The sequence below is a fragment of the Sebastes umbrosus genome, chromosome 7 (genome assembly GCF_015220745.1).
Source record: "Sebastes umbrosus isolate fSebUmb1 chromosome 7, fSebUmb1.pri, whole genome shotgun sequence".
Classification (NCBI taxonomy): domain Eukaryota; kingdom Metazoa; phylum Chordata; class Actinopteri; order Perciformes; family Sebastidae; genus Sebastes; species Sebastes umbrosus.
Window position 1 is genome coordinate 25229970 of NC_051275.1, and position 16870 is coordinate 25246839.

The following is a 16870-nucleotide window of genomic DNA, read 5'->3' on the forward strand; positions in this document are numbered from 1 at the left end:
GTCACAGAGTTGCACGGATAGCGAGGATCATTGGATCAGGACGGAAGTATAAGTAGTGACTCAGGAGTAATTTAAGAATCATCATCATAACATTGAGATTAGAAAACCTCTTTTATAAGTGAGACCTAGCCAAGACAGGGTCAAATAGCATCCAACACATTACAAGACATCAACATCACAGCCGCAACAATAGGTACGACAAAAAAACATTACATCTTAGAGGGGCAGCATTTTGGTCACGTGTTTGTTAGTTAATTGAAGCAACTGCGGCTAGCGTCTCGCTTCCGTCTCACTTCCAACGGGGGATTCCCAGTAAGATCCAGTGTAGTGGTGCAGCAGGGAAAAATAACTGTGGGGTGATATTACTTTCTGATTTGTTGAGTGAGTATCTTGATGGCATCAGCTGGAACGAACGACCAGGCTGCTGCACATGTAAAATGAACTTGAGCTTGACATTATTATCAGATTTATTTGGTAAGGCTGAGTCCTTACCGCAGTGACCCAGGGTTTGAATCCGACCTTTGGCCCTTTGCTGCATGTCATTCCCCCATTTCTCTCTCCCCGTATCATATCACTGTCACTATCATTAAAAGCCCCAGATTTATTTACTTATTAATCAAAGGTGCTGGAACGTTGAGTTAACAGTGGCGCCACCTTTATTGCAACTGTTGGGGGCAGCAGTGTTTCTGCATGAGGTGCCACTCTGCAGTATGTGCTTTAAGAGTATTTGTGATTAAGACAGTTTTGTCTGCCTTTGAGCAAAATTGACAGGTATCCTGATTCTAAGAAAACAGGGACGGTCTTCAGATTCTCCACGGGACCACGGTGTAGCTTTATTTGCCTCTGGCTACAGATTGTGTCAGTCACACACAAAGGAGGTGTATAAGCTGTAAGGAAGGATAGGAGCTGTGTGGTACACTCCAGACTATTCATTAATTTCCTTTGAAGGGTTTTGCTGAGACGTGTTAGCTGCCTGTCAGGATGTTATGTGTGAATGTGGATGTGTGTGTGTGTGTGTGTGGTGCTGGGGGGGGGGGCTGTTTGTGTGGATGCTATTGTCAGTATGACAGCGGGTCTATAGCTCAGCTGCAGCAGCAGCAGCCCAGGAGACTAAAAGCACATATTCAGTCTCCTGCAAACCTGGCGCCCCAGCTTCAATCAGCCACAGGCGTCTCTGCTGTGACCGAGGAGAAAAATATATTGTAACAGTGAAAGGGAAGGCAGTGGTCCAGTTCCTGTGAACGACAAAATAATCAAGCTATATTAATAAAGCTGGGGTGGGTCTGACTCCACCGACCGATCAGGGTTTGCATGTAAATGTGTTTATCTGTCTATACATCATGTGTTGGCCCTCTCTACGATGAACCCAGACTGCTGCGAAAAACAAATGGGTGAATGGCTAACAACATTGGTTAATAAGCTCAAGTTAGAGGCTAATAAAAGACTTGAATTACTTTTCTAATGTGTTTAGAACAGCCAGATCAGCTTTTTTAAATTGTAGATCAACTAGAAGAAATGCAGTTTAAGGGATTTATCCCTTCTTTTTTACAGTTCAAGGATTACAACAACTTCTGCACACCAAAAGCACGCATGTTGAAAACACTATATAAAATAATAAATATACTTTATTTAATCTGAAAATCACCTTGAGATCGAGATCTCATTTACAAGTGACACCTAAGTACAGAAAAAAATTAAAAATACAAAAAAATAAATAATAATGCCAATGACATAAAAATATAATAATAAAATACCAATATTTAAATATATACATATACACAACAGCATGAAAAGTTATAAATAAATGCTTTTTAAAATATCCTTAGCATAGGTATAATAAAAAAAAATAGATAAAATTATATAATAGCATATTACGTAAAACAGTCACACCTCTAACCAAATTTCTTTTAATTATCAGTTTAATTCTTAAGCATTTTTCATCCCTATAATCTTTGACTGTGTTGCATAAAGATGATTTTTCTTCCGCCCTTTACTTACAGGAATCATTTGTTTTTCAACATTGTTATTTTTGGTGTGACATAAAATAAAAGTAGTGTGGTTTTGAACAAATATTTCACATAAACAGCAACAAAATGTAACATTATTAAGAAAAAGAGGATGTCATACCTCATCGAGCAAATAAATTAAAGTCACAACACTCCAGATGAACATTCAGATGAGGCTCTTGGCGTTGGTTTAATTCCTCATAAATGTCTTTATTTCCAAGGTACCATCCCCCCGTTGCTGAAAACGGGAGATCCCATCTCAGACAACATGTCGGGCAGCGGTGGCCTGAAGATGGTGGTGACCATCACCTCTGTTCTGGTGGTAGCCGTGCTGGTCTTCATCATGCTCATGGTGCTAAAGAGGAGACGGAGGGAGCAGAGGCTCAAGAGACTCAGAGGTGGGTTGAAGATCAAATTACTAGGGCTGTCAAAGTTAACACCATAATAACACGTTAACGCAAATTTGTTTTAACGGCACTAATTTCTTTAACGCATTAATGCAACGTGCGATTTTCAGGTTGCAGCGGGCTCACTTTTAAAGCTAGAGTGAAGATACTGACATCATATAAAACTAAAAATCTAAATAACGCTCTAGACTTGTGCTGAATTTTTAGTGAGGTAAAACTGTCATGGCCATTTTCAAAGGGGACCCTTGACCTCTGACCTCCAGATATGTGAATGAAAATGGGTTCTATGGGTACCCACAAGTCTCCCCTTTACAGACACGCCCACTTTATGATAATCACATGCTGTTTGCGGCAAGTCATAGTCAAGTCAGCACACTGACACACTGACAGCTGTTGTTGCCTGTTGGGCTGCAGTTTGCCATGTTAATGATTTGAGCATATTTTTTATGCTAAATGCAGTACCTGTGAGGGTTAACGTGACAATTTGTCATTGTTTTGTATTGTTAATTGATTTCCAGTAATAAATATATACATACATTTACATAAAGCTGCATATTTGTCCACTCCCATGTTGATAAGAGGATTCAATACTTGATAAATCTCCCTTTAAGGTACATTTCGAACACATAAGAAATGTGCGATTTGTGCTAATTTGTGATTAATCGCTATTAACTATGGACAACCATGCGATTAATCGCAATCAAATATTGTAATCGATTGACAGCCTTACAAATTACGCTTTATAAATTAGGCTATGAAGTGCATCTCATAAAGTATGCACTTTACCTGAATAACAAAAACACGTTATTTAGTCCCTAAACACATGGACATACTGTATACACACACACATTGAAACACGTACACACATCCAGTCTATGAGGGCCATGTAATTAACATCTTTTTATGCTCTTCTGCATCTGAACCAGTTATACAGTATCAAAACAAACTGGAGGCTAAACTTTGCTTTTTGAATTAAGAAACGTCAGTAGTTTTCTCTACAGGACAAACACCACGTTAATTTTTCCAACTCTCTAACAATGCCTTCGCTGCTTTTTTGTAAGTGGAATTGTCAGTGTTTTTCCAGTATTTCTAATGCTCTTGCTTATCAACTAGGACAGTACTATTATGGTATTAACTACCTCTTTGCTGACTTCACAGATGCCAAAAGCCTGGCAGAAATGCTGATGAGGTATGTATGCTTAATTTTAATTTATGCCTGCTGTTTTCCTTTAAGCAGCGGCCATAAATCACAATGTAGCCCCGAGTTACAGAACCTATCAGTAAAAATCTAATATATTGCACTCAGGATATGTTGTCCCTCTTGCCTTCTTACAGCTACTTATCAACTTAAATGGAATTGAATTAGCATTTCTGCGATACAATGCAAAACCACGCAGCTGAAAAGTAATGAAATTTTCTCATTAATCTCCTCAGTAAGAACACGCGGACTCCAGACACCGTGAACAAGCAGCAGCAGACGTTAAGGATGCACATCGACATCCCCAGAGCCCAGCTCCTCATCGAGGAGAGGGACACCATGGAGACAATCGGTAAGATACTTGAAGTGAGACCTCATCAGTCGCCATATCCGTTATACTTATGACTGATTTAATTGTTTTTTTTCTATCTCTGTCTTTTTGTTCCCTCTTTCCCTCTTATCTTTCTGTCTCTTAGATGACAGGTCCACTGTGCTGTTGACAGACAATGACTTCGGGGAGACAAATAAGCAAAAATCCTCCACAGTGACCCACACAGTCCACTACCAGTCTCTGTCCCAGGCCACTGGACCACTGGTGGACGTGTCCGATGCCAGGCCTGGAACCAGTGAGTCCCACCACCGTCAGTGCTCATCATTTATTTCCTTTACTACTAATAATACTGTGTTACTAACAATAACATAATGTTGAAACATGTGATTTCTTATTTGGTTACTCTGCAGTCATGAATGCCTGTTTTCCTCCTGAATAGTTTTATTCTTGTAGATGATTTGCCTCAGCGCCATAAAATACAAACACTGGTAAAAGCATTTCATTGCTCACTCATCTGAATTACATGCAAGGCAAATAGCTTTTCCACCTTGTCTTAGCTTAGCCGTAGACTGCCGGGCTCATGCAGCATGTGAGCCGCCTTCCAGCAGTGAGATTACAAAGACACAGCAGCCGTGCTGCAGAGCGGCCTCTGGGCTTCTGGTGTTTGAGCTCCACTGAAGCAGAACAGATGAAGAGTAGCGATCTCCCTGCCTCTTCTTGACATGTCCTCACCTGATTGCCCTGCTCCAACTGGCCAGTTGGGCCTGAGTGCACACACGTGCACATACAGACGTGGAGACACACACACACACACACACACACTGTTATTTAGTGGTGCACTGAAATGGTTTTGTGCAGACAGTGCAGAAAGTGGATATTTTCCCACCCAAATTAGCCGATACAAATACCATTACTAATATTCACTTTTGTAATAGCTTTAGTACAGATAGACGCAGGTTATCTTGTGCTAATTGAAAAATTTCAAATTTTAATTCTATTTAATTTTACAGTAAACTCGCACACTACTAGAAACAGAAGCACAAAATATCAGTTCAACAATCTGCAAAATATCACCAGTAAAAAGGTCCTTTTTACCATTAACATGGGATGCTTTTTTAATTATTTGGGTGTTTTGAAGTGGGGTTGTATGAGGTATTTATCCATAGTCAGTGTATTACCTACAGTAGATGAGGATCGGTACACCCCCAGTTTAAAGAAACAGACAGGAGTTACATTATGTACGTTATGAGTTTTGTAATGTACTGCTGTGGACGGGGCCGGCAGCAAAACGTATTTTAGCCACCTAAAAGAAAGGCCCTCTTAAAAAAATCTATATCAGTTTAAGTTTATTTAAGTGTACGCTATATTTAGATTATTTTCACCACTTTACGCTACCGTGAGACAAGCCCTTAACGACGGGGAACTGCAGCCATTGTATCCATCTAGGCTCTCGCCAACGCCACCAGACTCCATTGAAAAAAACTGTAATTTTACCTCACAAAAAACGATGGAGGCAGCGGTGGACCAGCAACTCCTGTGCTCTGTGAGGTAAAATTACTGTTTTGGAGTCTGGTTGCTTTGGCGAGAGCATAAATAACGACTTCAGTTCCCCGTCAGAAACATAGACGGTATAGCTGTCTCACGGCAAGGTAAAGCTGCGTAAATATTCTAATTATAGCGTACACTTAAACTGATATAGATTTGTTTGTAGGTGTGCCTTTATTTTAGGTGTCTAAAATACGTTTTGCTGCCGGCCCCGTCCACAGCAGTACATTTTTGGTTCCGTGCGGTAACTGCTGGGGGGCATGCCAACCGTCATCTACTGTAGGTAATACACTGACTATCGATAAGTAGCTCAAACAACACCACTTCAAAACACCCAAACTATCCCTTTAAATATGTTTGTTATCTGCCATCAACAGTATGCCCACATCTGTAACACACACATGCACATGCATATGGCTCAGTATAATATAAACACATGCACAAGGACATAAAATGCAGAACAGAACAATATCTCTCTCACACACACACACACACACACACACACACACACACACACACACACACACACATTCATTCACACAGCAGCATAGAGCCGTATTATTGGTTCGTTTAACCTGGCCAGTGGGGCATGAACTCAGTTTGCTGACTCATCCCTTTTTCATTCTCCTCCCTGCTGTTGGCCAAACACCTCCATCGTTTCATCCCTCCATCCCCGCTGATAGGATTACTGTCTGACCTACTACAATTACCAGCACCATTCTTCTCTGCACAGATCCAATCCAGGCCTTTTCTAAAGGGTCTCGCTCTGATTTGGCCCAGCGGCACACAGAGCAGCAGCCTGTCTGGGTCAGGCTGAATACGATACTATTTATATGTCTATATGGAGACAGTTGAGATGGATGATAATGTCATTGCAGGGAGCTGTGGGATGGTAATGTTCAGTGTTCACTGAAGGGATGAACTGTAGATTTGTCCCACAGCACAGCAGGGAAAGACATATATTCCCCCTCTCGTCCTTAGGCTCCAGCTATAAATCACATAGTTTTTGGTCACTGATGAGCCACATCTAAACAGCTGTTTGGATGATAGCAGGGTCACTGAATGAAGCAGAGTTCGTCTTGCAACTGAAGGTGGGGTTTCCTTGATTGGTTTGTGTCTATCAAGGATTAGGCCCCCAACTGCTGGAGGCAAATGTGTTTGTTTAGTTTGTTTGATGCCGTACCAAAAGAAGTAATTTTTTTATTCTGTACAATGATGACAGAAATATTTGTATTTCCATTCTATTATTGACAGAGTCGTTTGAAAATGAAATACTCTCTTGGAGACTAGCACAATTCTCCTAAAAAGATTTTTGAAAGACACATTTTGATCCAATCCCAGGTACACCTTGACTCTGTCAGTAAGATTATGAATGGAATAATGATTTACTGTTTTATTCAACCACTAATGTATATTTATTCACAGAATAGAAGCTATTAGACTTGAATTTCGAGTTCAGATCCCAGACCAAGAGAGTAATGCTAAATAGTAAAAGTGTGAGTGTTAAAGGGATAGTTTGGGTGTCATGTATGAGGTACTTATCCATAGTCGGTTAATTACCTACAGTAGATGACGGTCAGCACGCCCCCAGTTTGGAGACGCAGACAGGAGTTACCGCACAGAAGCAAAACAATGTACTGCTGTGGACGGGACCGGCAGCAAAACGTATTTTAGACACCTAAACGAAAGGCCCACGTAAAAACATCAATATCAGTTTAAGTGTAGAAGCCATTGTATCCATCTATACTCTCACCAAAGCCACCAGACTCCATTGAAAAAAAAACGTAATTTTACCTTGCAGAACAAGGGGGTTGCTGGTCAACCGCTGCCTCGATTGGTTAGTTTGTTTGTACTATTGTGTGACTTTGGTGAATTCCAAGTCTGGTCACTTTGGCGAAAACATAGATAACAGCTTCAGTTCCCCGTCGGAAACATAGACTGTATAGCTGTCTGACAGCAAGGTAAACCGTCAAAAATATTCTAAATAAAACGTACAATTAAACTGATATTGATTTGGATAAGTACCTCATACAACCCCACTTCAAAACACGCAAACTATCCCTTTAATGTTGTGTCAGAGGACTTAGACATATATTCATTAAATTGAAAAATGGAGTTATTAGCTCTGTTCACCAACAATTTGTCCTGTTCTCTCCTCACCAGATCCTACTGCCAGACGCACTGCCAAAGCTGGTCCTGCCGCGGCACGGAGCCGCTACGCCAGCCAGTGGACCCTGAACCGGCCGCACCCTACCAGCTCCTCGCACACCCTGACCACTGACTGGAGACTCCCCACGCCACGCGCCACTGGATCTGTGGACAAGGAGAGCGACAGCTACAGTGTCAGCCCCTCACAGGATACAGGTAGAGTAGAGCCGGGTGGAGTGTGACAATCACAGGAACAACATGCACTCACAGCATTTTTTATAATTAAGGTTAGAAAGTTGTGACAGAAATCATGTTGCTTTTGTGACATTTGTCAAGTGTGATGGCGATCTGCATGGCTCTCACATCGGTTTATGTGCTATCCAAAACACATTGGCAGCAGTTTTTTCCATTTGAAAGTGCAACTTTGGGGCGTACTCTTGGCTGAGGCTTCCAGGGTGTGAATCCAACTCAAACCTACGCCATTTCCTCTTTCTCTCCCATACTTTTTTATCTATCACTGTTCTGTATCAAAGCATATAAAACACCACATACCGATAAACAAAGGTAAATTTTACCTATATTTTAAAAAGTATAGTGCTAATTAAACTATCATGACGTGTATTTCTCAGATCGTGCACGGAGCAGCATGGTATCAACAGAGAGCGCGTCCTCCACCTACGAGGAGCTGGCCAGAGCCTACGAGCACGCCAAGATGGAAGAGCAGCTCCGCCACGCCAAGTTCACCATCACCGAGTGCTTCATCTCCGACACCTCATCCGAACAGATGACAGCAGGGACCAACGACTACACCGACAGCCTGACCTCCAGCACACCGTCCGAGTCGGGCATCTGCCGCTTTACCGCTTCTCCGCCCAAACCTCAGGATGTCAGTCGGGTCATGACCATGGCCGTGCCCAAGGCACACAGACCTGGTGAGGAAGTGGAGTTTTCCACACAACTCATTCAATGTTATATTTCCCTTCAACCACTGAGCAGCACTTCTGCCCCCTTTCCATTCCAACAGTACATAATGGAAATCACAATCTAGTTTTCATGTTTGTTTTCCAAGGACCCCCTCTTACTACCATTTGTACTCTTAAATGCCTTTGGAACTTTTCAACCTAAATACTTCAGACCTGTTTCACAGTGATGCACAGAAACACATTTCAATTTGTATCATAAGATAAGATGAAATAATCCTTTATTAGTCCCACAGCGAGGAAATTTGCAATATTACTGAATGTTAATACTACTTATAACCCTTTAAACAGAGGGTGAACTTATTCAAATTGCATTTGGATTCAACTTGACAGCATTTATAGCCTACATACCGTCACGTGTTTCAGAATTCTGGCGTTCACTTCGGTTCTCCTGACATCCCTAGCAGAAACCGCACAATTAACACGACATTGTTGATGGCCAAATTCTATTTTAATTCAACTTTGATCAGCTTTCAAATCTGGGGTGCGTCCCATTAGTCTTCAGACAGCTGCTACATACAGTATAGTCACATTAAACCATTACACACAGTACACAACACTCTCACTGGAAGTGTTCCAGCTTTTTTCTAGGCCTTCTGTGGCTCCTTGTTGTTATCACAGTAAGCAAACCCATCACACATTATGAGCAAAGATTATGAGATTCAGTTCTTCCAACAGCACCCCAGGGATGCCTTTTAATGTAAGAAAACAGGAAACTTTTTTGCTAGTAAATGAAGACTGTCCCAAAAGTCTCTCATTACATCTGCAGTTTGAGGAAACCTGCTGTGCTGTCCTGGGCTCTCCTCTCAGGTTGTAGTCTTACCTTACGTGACCCTCCGCTCCTCCGGTTCGCCCTGCAGATCAATTACAAGTTCTGGCAGAGCACGCCGGCAGGCTGCAGACCACACACACACACAGAGGCACATCCATTCAAACAGACAGACACATGTACACAGCTGTCATGTTATAGTGTGTCTGAAGCCACTGATAATTAGCGTTGTTGGAGGCGTCCCTTCCGAGGACTAGAAATGTAGGTCTGTGTGTGTTTGTTTGCACAAGGCAACACTTTCCCAGAATCCTCAGTTCGATCAGACAAAGGTTGAGGCCATCAGATCTGCCTCTTAAGTTTCAGGCCTCATTATGTTTTGAACGTTTGTGCACAGGACGGCAGACTCGTATCACCGGTTCACCAGGGAGAGAGGGCAACTAGAGGCTATCTGTCAACCTTATCTGACGCTATTGTCACTCAGTACAAAACACCACTTAAGCGGCACGGTGGAGTTCAGTGTAATACCAGACTCTTATACCGGAGTGGCATTGCTGAGTGCTAGACTCTGGTGTCAGTTACACTGTAGGTATAACAATCAGGTTGTGCTGCCTCTACAGTTTCCTGGTCGGTTGGCGACTATTTGTAATGAGCTGTGTTTTTGACAGTGCACAAAAAAAACAATATATGCACTCGTATGCAGAAAGTTTGAAAATTGGAAGCACGTTTCTTATGTCATGGGTCACACCTCAATGTGTATTATGTATTTTCATTAGAGTATTAGCGTTTTCAGCTTTTTTAGCTGTGTCAAATGTTATGTATTTCAGCTGACGCTACAGTCAATGAACTGTGAAATGATAGGAATGTGGTTTTTCTGAGAGGCCTGCAGCAACTCCGAGAATTAATAAGTACCCAGATACAGTAAGGGGCAGCTGGATTTACACGTATTAGGATCTCAGGGGCTTAAAATGTTCATCCTTATTGTAAGGATTTGTTTCTGCATATGAAAAGGTTGAGTGTTAATTTCTTGTTGACTAATCCTACCATGGCAACACTTAATTGCCAAAAGTGTGTAGAAACACGAATATTACGCCCATATGATTAGTGATTGTTGAACACCTATCAAAACCATGGGCATTGATATGATATACGGGAAGCCCTCTCACATTACATATAGCCATTTGACCCAGCAGTCATATAGAAATATTAAGTGCAGTATAAGGAATACTTTACCCACAAAATGATCATTTTTAAATTGTCTGCGCAGGCGTGAGACTGTTTATGCGAAAGTGTTTTAAATAGTAAGGTTTTAGCAAAGATGCCTGTGTATGAGCAGCCCGTACTCATTCGCAGGGTGTCAAATACCGAGCCTTGTGCGGCGGTATCGAATGCCAATGGCACTCTCTAGCGCGCTTATGAAACACACCGGGCGTTTCATTAACTACAATGTAAACCCATCCATGGCAACAGTAAACACTCAGAGAAAGTGCACCGAGAGTGGCTGTGGTGACGTAGTTTAAAGAACGAAAAAACCCACTAAAGGGCAGGCGGGAGGGGAGGTGGATGGGTCCAACAAACGGCTTTCATCCAGGAGACTGCTGTTTGTGTCCCGTATCTTAAATTTCACTTTCAGGTTACAATCAGCTGTTCGTTCGTGTCCCGTGTTCACATCGTTCAGTTTCATTTTCACTTTGCAAACATAGTCGTTTTAAGCCCAACAATGTAGATTTTTCCTAAACCTAACTAAGTGGTTTTGTTTGTGACGCCAAGGGACGTGATAAAACGGCCGTATGTGACGAGTTAGGATGAGAGTTTGGAGACTTGGATTATATTGCACGAGCTGTGTGAGAGTTTGTAAACGGATGTTTTGATATATTTTTGCTGTTGTTAAACGCGGCCCCCATTTACTTTAATTTTTCATTCGATCATTCACTGTGGAGGCGAGAAAAACTGTTTTCTCTTCACAAATTCAAGGTCATACAGGATGAGTTATTGGTTATTCCTTTAAGATAACCTTTAACTGGAACAAAGAGGCCTAGCCCAAACCATGAAAAACAGACCAAAAGTATGAGGAAAAGGAGAGTCCACTTTACACCTTCATAATCTATAGTAAAAGTAAATGTTCTTTTCTCCACACTTGTAAATTCTAGGTAGAGTGTATTACAGTGTTAATCTTATTGAAACCCAGAGCCAGTGCGGAGCAGTTTGACTGACAGCTGGTGAATGACCCAGCTTCAACCTCATCTCTGTCTCTATTACATCTGACTGACCTGAGCCGACCTCACCTTCCCTCCGAGAGGTCAAATTCATTCAACTCTCTCTCTGTCTCTCGTCTCATTTCATGTGACCAACCTTACCTGACACGGAGAATAACAGTTTATTTATTCGTGCTCTCCCTCTTCAGGGCCTCATAAGAGCAAATCCACCGGGTCCGTGTCCCATTACAGCGTGTTCCTCAGCACTTTGCTCATAAACTTTTACAGCAGTGCTGGTGATTACAGACTGTAAATATGTTGTGTTTACCTGAATGACACACACGATATAGAAAGACGGGTCGGAGAATATTAAAACATCACCCTTCAGAACAGGCTGAGCTGAAGATGCAACAGACTCTTACACAGATTAATGGCTTGGCGGAGAGTTGCTGTTGTATTCTGGTTACACATACTGTCCCCATTACTGTACAATCTGCAATTTACTGGCTGATGAATTTTCAAACTACAATTCTAATGAGCTCCCGCAGAAACACTTAAATCTATATTTAATTCAATTAACATTCCTCGCCATTCATCATCTTCGCTGGCACTAATAGGGCTTATTATAAAACACAGTAAATTATTCATTCTCAGCGTGAACCCAGTAATCGATTCTCCAAGGTCACATGTTGGAGTGATTCCGCGGAGACGGCCTCGCCCTGTGCTGGCATTAACGGCGAGTAGCTGGCAGGGAGCGCGTGTGTGCACGTACATACTTGTGCACGTGCGGGGCCTGTGTACATGTGAGTGTGTCGACACGTGTGGCAGAGAGAACACGTGTTGAAAAGTGATTTTAGCAATGAATCGTACGCCTGTGGACGCTTGTTGATCTCTGAATGTGACAATGAACGTTTCAGCAGCCATGAAACAAGACAGATCCTCAGCTCGTCTCCGGTGCTGCCCACCAGATCTGGCAACCCAACACCCTTTTGTGAGGGACTAATTTGCTCTGTTAAATATGTAATCCAATCAGTAAAAGGGATACAAATAGCAGTAGAGGTACCATAAACTCACTGAACCGAATCAAAGTGTCTCTACTTCTCTTTCTCTACCTCTTATCTAACACTTCAGACAATTACTTAAGATTGAAGAGGCAGCTTTTAATCGTGCTTTATCACTCAGTTAAGGTATTAAATCTGACCTGGTTTATCTTGCTACAGGCTTTTGTAAGTTATTCTGTTTCCTAGTAAGACTCTTCCTCTCCTACAGTGCAGCTAAACTTGCAGCAGAGAGGGAGTTTGATTACCAAATGCAATAATATATGTAGTATATACAGACATAGTCCATCATTCAGCTTCTTCACAGTAAAAACTCAATCATTGCATCAGTCCCTGACAATGATAGCAAAGATAACATTGTAATATCCAGCTCCCTATTACATTATGTTCTGCACATATTTTCCTGATAGGTACTGTTAAATCAAATAGATTCACACTTGGTGGAAAATTGGTGTTACATTAAAATAATAGTTATGTGAATCATAATGGCAGAAGGGCCCGAGGTGAGCAAATGTAACAGTGTGAATGTGAGTTAAATATGGATTTTCAACTGTCTGCTCAGTTAATTTAAACTGAGAGGAAGTAATGATACAAATGGAGTCTGTGGAGAAACTCAGACCTGTTAAGAGCACACATACTGTACACAGTGGGGATCCCAGAGAGTCTGTGGGGAAGAGCAGAGACTCTCTGGTGGATATCATCGTCATGGAACCAAGCTGACCCCATCTGCAAACAGCAACAGTGGTGGGGGAGGCCTCTGTCGTCTGGCAATATCCTGTTTGCAGTCATACCCTACTGGATGTTTATTACAGTCTTAATTCAAAGCATTCAAAAAATGTATCTAGGGCTCATTTTTTTTTTTTTTTTTTTTAAATGTCAGTGTTTCATATGAGTTTTCTTAAGTGTTAATATCTTCATCAGGAGGTTGTGAGAAATGAGAAAAACGACACACATGATTTTTTTTGTAATGTTATATAAATGCAGTTGACAATAAATTAAAGCTGCACTAATCAATATGTTTTACCCAGTATGAACAATGGATCAAGTGACCTGTTGCTTGAGGTGACAATCCCAGATAAATGTCCTCCGACGCTGCAGTCCCCCTCAGCACGACAAATCTTTTTATTTATTTGTTTTATTTTATTGTCTAAATGGTACCCCACAATTTGCGAAAACGTGCGAAAACTCTCATGAGACTCATTGCCCAACGCCCTATCCTAACCTTAACTATTCAAGGTCAAAGCCTAACCTCAACCATTTCACAAGGGTTTAACAACTCATGGGTTACCTTTTAGACACAACCATTTCACTGCCACCACTGGTAGTGTCTAGAAGGGAACCTGCAAGTTGGGGAAACTCTTGCGAGGTGGTTAAGGTTAGGCATTGACCTTGAATTGTTAAGGTTAGTTATTAACCTCAAATGGCAGACGGACACACTTATACCCTTTTACTCTACTTACCATTTTTCCACCAAAATTAGTGCATATATGCAGGTTTTTTAAACATGGGAAAACCAAACTCCTTTCCCATTGCCAGTATACGAGCATGTAGTTTGAATGAAAGTGTTTTGATGATCAGTGAGGTGAAATTGCTGTCATCTGACTGGAGTCCGGTGGCTTTGAGGAGAGCATATTAATAGTATATTTTGTAGGTTTATAAATTATAATAATTTTCCAAATCCCTGTTGGTTTTATTTATTATATATTCACTTCAACACGAGTCACATACTGTGGCATCGCACCGGAAAAGGGGCGAAAATTAGCGTGTCCACTTGGGTGTCATGTTTCCATCACTGCCGATCGGAGCTGGAGCCGATAAATACCCGTCACTACTGCAGAGTTATTTGTTCCGGGAATGAATGCCGATTGTAACTTTTCCCACTAAAGACAAAAGCCAGATGTTAGCTGGTGTTAGTGGGTTATTTGTCCAGTGGGAATGGGGCTTTAGTGACTAGCTGGTGAACATAGTGGTGTATTTAGCAGCTAAAGAGACAGATATTTCCCTACAGGCTTCATTTTTCTACCATCTGTAGTGACCAATCACTGCGATTCATAGACGTCACTGTTGTCTTTACAGCTCGTGCCACTGCCCCCAAGTGGCCAAAGAAATCAATCAATGCTGCTTTAAAGTATTTTCATTACTGTCCAACGACTTGTCAGAATATCACTTTGCACGGAGTCAAACTGTAATTGAACTAAACCTTAATTGTCTCCTGTTCCCGCCCAGGAGGAGAGCTGGTCCACTTGCCGCCTTACCTCCGTATGGACTTCCTGTTGAACCGTGGCGTGCCGCTGGCAGTCCGAGGTGGAGGGGTCAGTAGCAGCAGTGGCAGCAGCAGCAGTGGAGGAGGAGGAGGAGGTGGTGGTGGTGGTGGAGGAGGAGGAGGAGGAGGAGGAGGAGGAGCAGGAGCAGGTGGAGTTGGTGCTACAGGGGAGACAAGAGGAGGGGGAGGTGGAGGAGGAGGAGGAGGAGGAGCCATGGGCCAGACCTGCTTGGAACCCCAGAGGAGCCGTACCCTGAAGAGGCCACCTCCTATGGAGCCCACCCCCATGGAAGTGCCGTCACCCAGGGAGGTGCAGCAGTGGCAGCCAGGAACTGCCTCCACCCTCCCCCACAGGGATGTCCGGGAGAGGGGAGAGGCCCGGGGTGAGGTCCGGGCGGAGGCCCCCTCCTCGGGAGACCTAGCCCAAGCACAGGCTGCCAAGCTCAGCACTTCCCAGGAGTCACTGCTGGACTCCAGAGGACACCTGAAACAGAGCAACAACCCCTATGCCAAGTCTTACACTCTGGTATAACACTGGGACACACACCGGACTGCTTCAGACAACAGGACTACTGCAGACACAATGGAGGAGGACGGACAAGAGACAGACGACAGGCACAGGATGGACAGTTTACCGCAACAGAAAATGTTGTATATAGAGCCGTTTCCGACATGCGTCTGAAGTGGATGCTTTTCTTTGAGTCTGTCTTTCTTTCTTTCACTCTTTTCTTTCTTTCCTCTCTCGCTCTTCTCTGTTGCTTTCACACTTTTCATTCTCTCACACCTCGCTCCTCTTCTGATGAATTTTCTCTCACAGTTTTTATTTTCTACTTGAGTATTCTTTTATTCTAAAGTGATGACATATGAGGATTGCCAAAATGATTTATTTAAAATTTGAGAAAGAGAAAAAATACTATTGAATTTATATCAAGGACAATTATAGTCATTATTATTATTACTATTATTATTATATAAAAACAGAAAATATCTTTAAAAAAAAATAATACGGGAAAGGGAGGAGGAGGAGGACTTTGGAGCACTCTGCAGGAGAACATTGCTTTCTTAATTTATTTTTATTTTATTGTCGCAGTGTGATGAAATCTGTGATTGGGTAACTGAGGGGGTTTTTAGCACTACGAAGAGCCACTAGAGGAGAAGAAGAGTGACGCCGGACACGACCGCCAATGCTGACCAATCGTAATGTTTTTCAACCTTTCTGACGACTGCATGGCGACTGATCAAATGACAATTAATAGGAATGGCTGGATATCCAAAAAAAAAGAGAATTTTTGTCACACTATGAAATTATACAATGTGAATATATATAAAGAGATCACTTTTATTTGTGGATATTACGGGGAAAATGATTTGGTTAATAAAGTCCTTAGTCATGTTTGCACACATCTGACTTTGATTCCTATTGGTCGAGCCAAACATCCGTCCCTGTTCCTGAATATTTGTCTCATCCCCCTCCCGTCCTTCTTTTCCCTTCGTCCCCCTCTCTTTAACCCACATTCTTCTTATACTTTCCATTGAGGCCTGTCATTTAAAGAAAAAAACACAGTAGTTCTAGTTGGTAAGATTTGAAATGGACCGTCCTCAAATCTAAGTCTCATAATTAACTGTTCAATTTGTCACTGGCAATTATGCAAAAAACTGCCATGTGGTTAATATCAAATTAACATTAGCGAAGTACCTAATTTTGATGTAATGTGTGTCAGTGGTTCCAGCGTCAGTGTCTCAGGTTTAATGGGGTGTATATACTGTATGAGTAATATTTCCCTTCTGAGATTGTTAAATTTAGGAAAGAGGAGTAAAACAATCTAGTATTTAACAAGAAAAAAAACATAGAAAAGCCTGAAAACATAAACATAATTTTGTGATGCGGACAGAATATATATATATTTGTTGTTTATTTATATACCGTTAATCATGTCGTTATATATCAGATCTGTGTCGTGACTTCTTTAATT

At 41.9% G+C, this 16870-nt stretch overlaps 1 protein-coding gene across 1 annotated transcript in view; it reads left to right on the top strand.

Moving 5' to 3' along the window:
* The window catches only part of dscamb (Down syndrome cell adhesion molecule b), a 147350-nt gene extending 131050 nt beyond the window's left edge, over window positions 1–16300 (top strand). Inside the window, exons 27-33 of the mRNA XM_037775854.1 lie at window positions 2228–2404; window positions 3572–3602; window positions 3848–3963; window positions 4088–4237; window positions 7651–7851; window positions 8265–8567; window positions 14861–16300. Coding sequence (XP_037631782.1) covers window positions 2228–2404; window positions 3572–3602; window positions 3848–3963; window positions 4088–4237; window positions 7651–7851; window positions 8265–8567; window positions 14861–15429 — 1547 coding nt within the window. The 3' untranslated portion in view covers window positions 15430–16300. The remainder of the gene's footprint in view (window positions 1–2227; window positions 2405–3571; window positions 3603–3847; window positions 3964–4087; window positions 4238–7650; window positions 7852–8264; window positions 8568–14860) is intronic.
* Window positions 16301–16870: the final 570 nt, after the last annotated feature.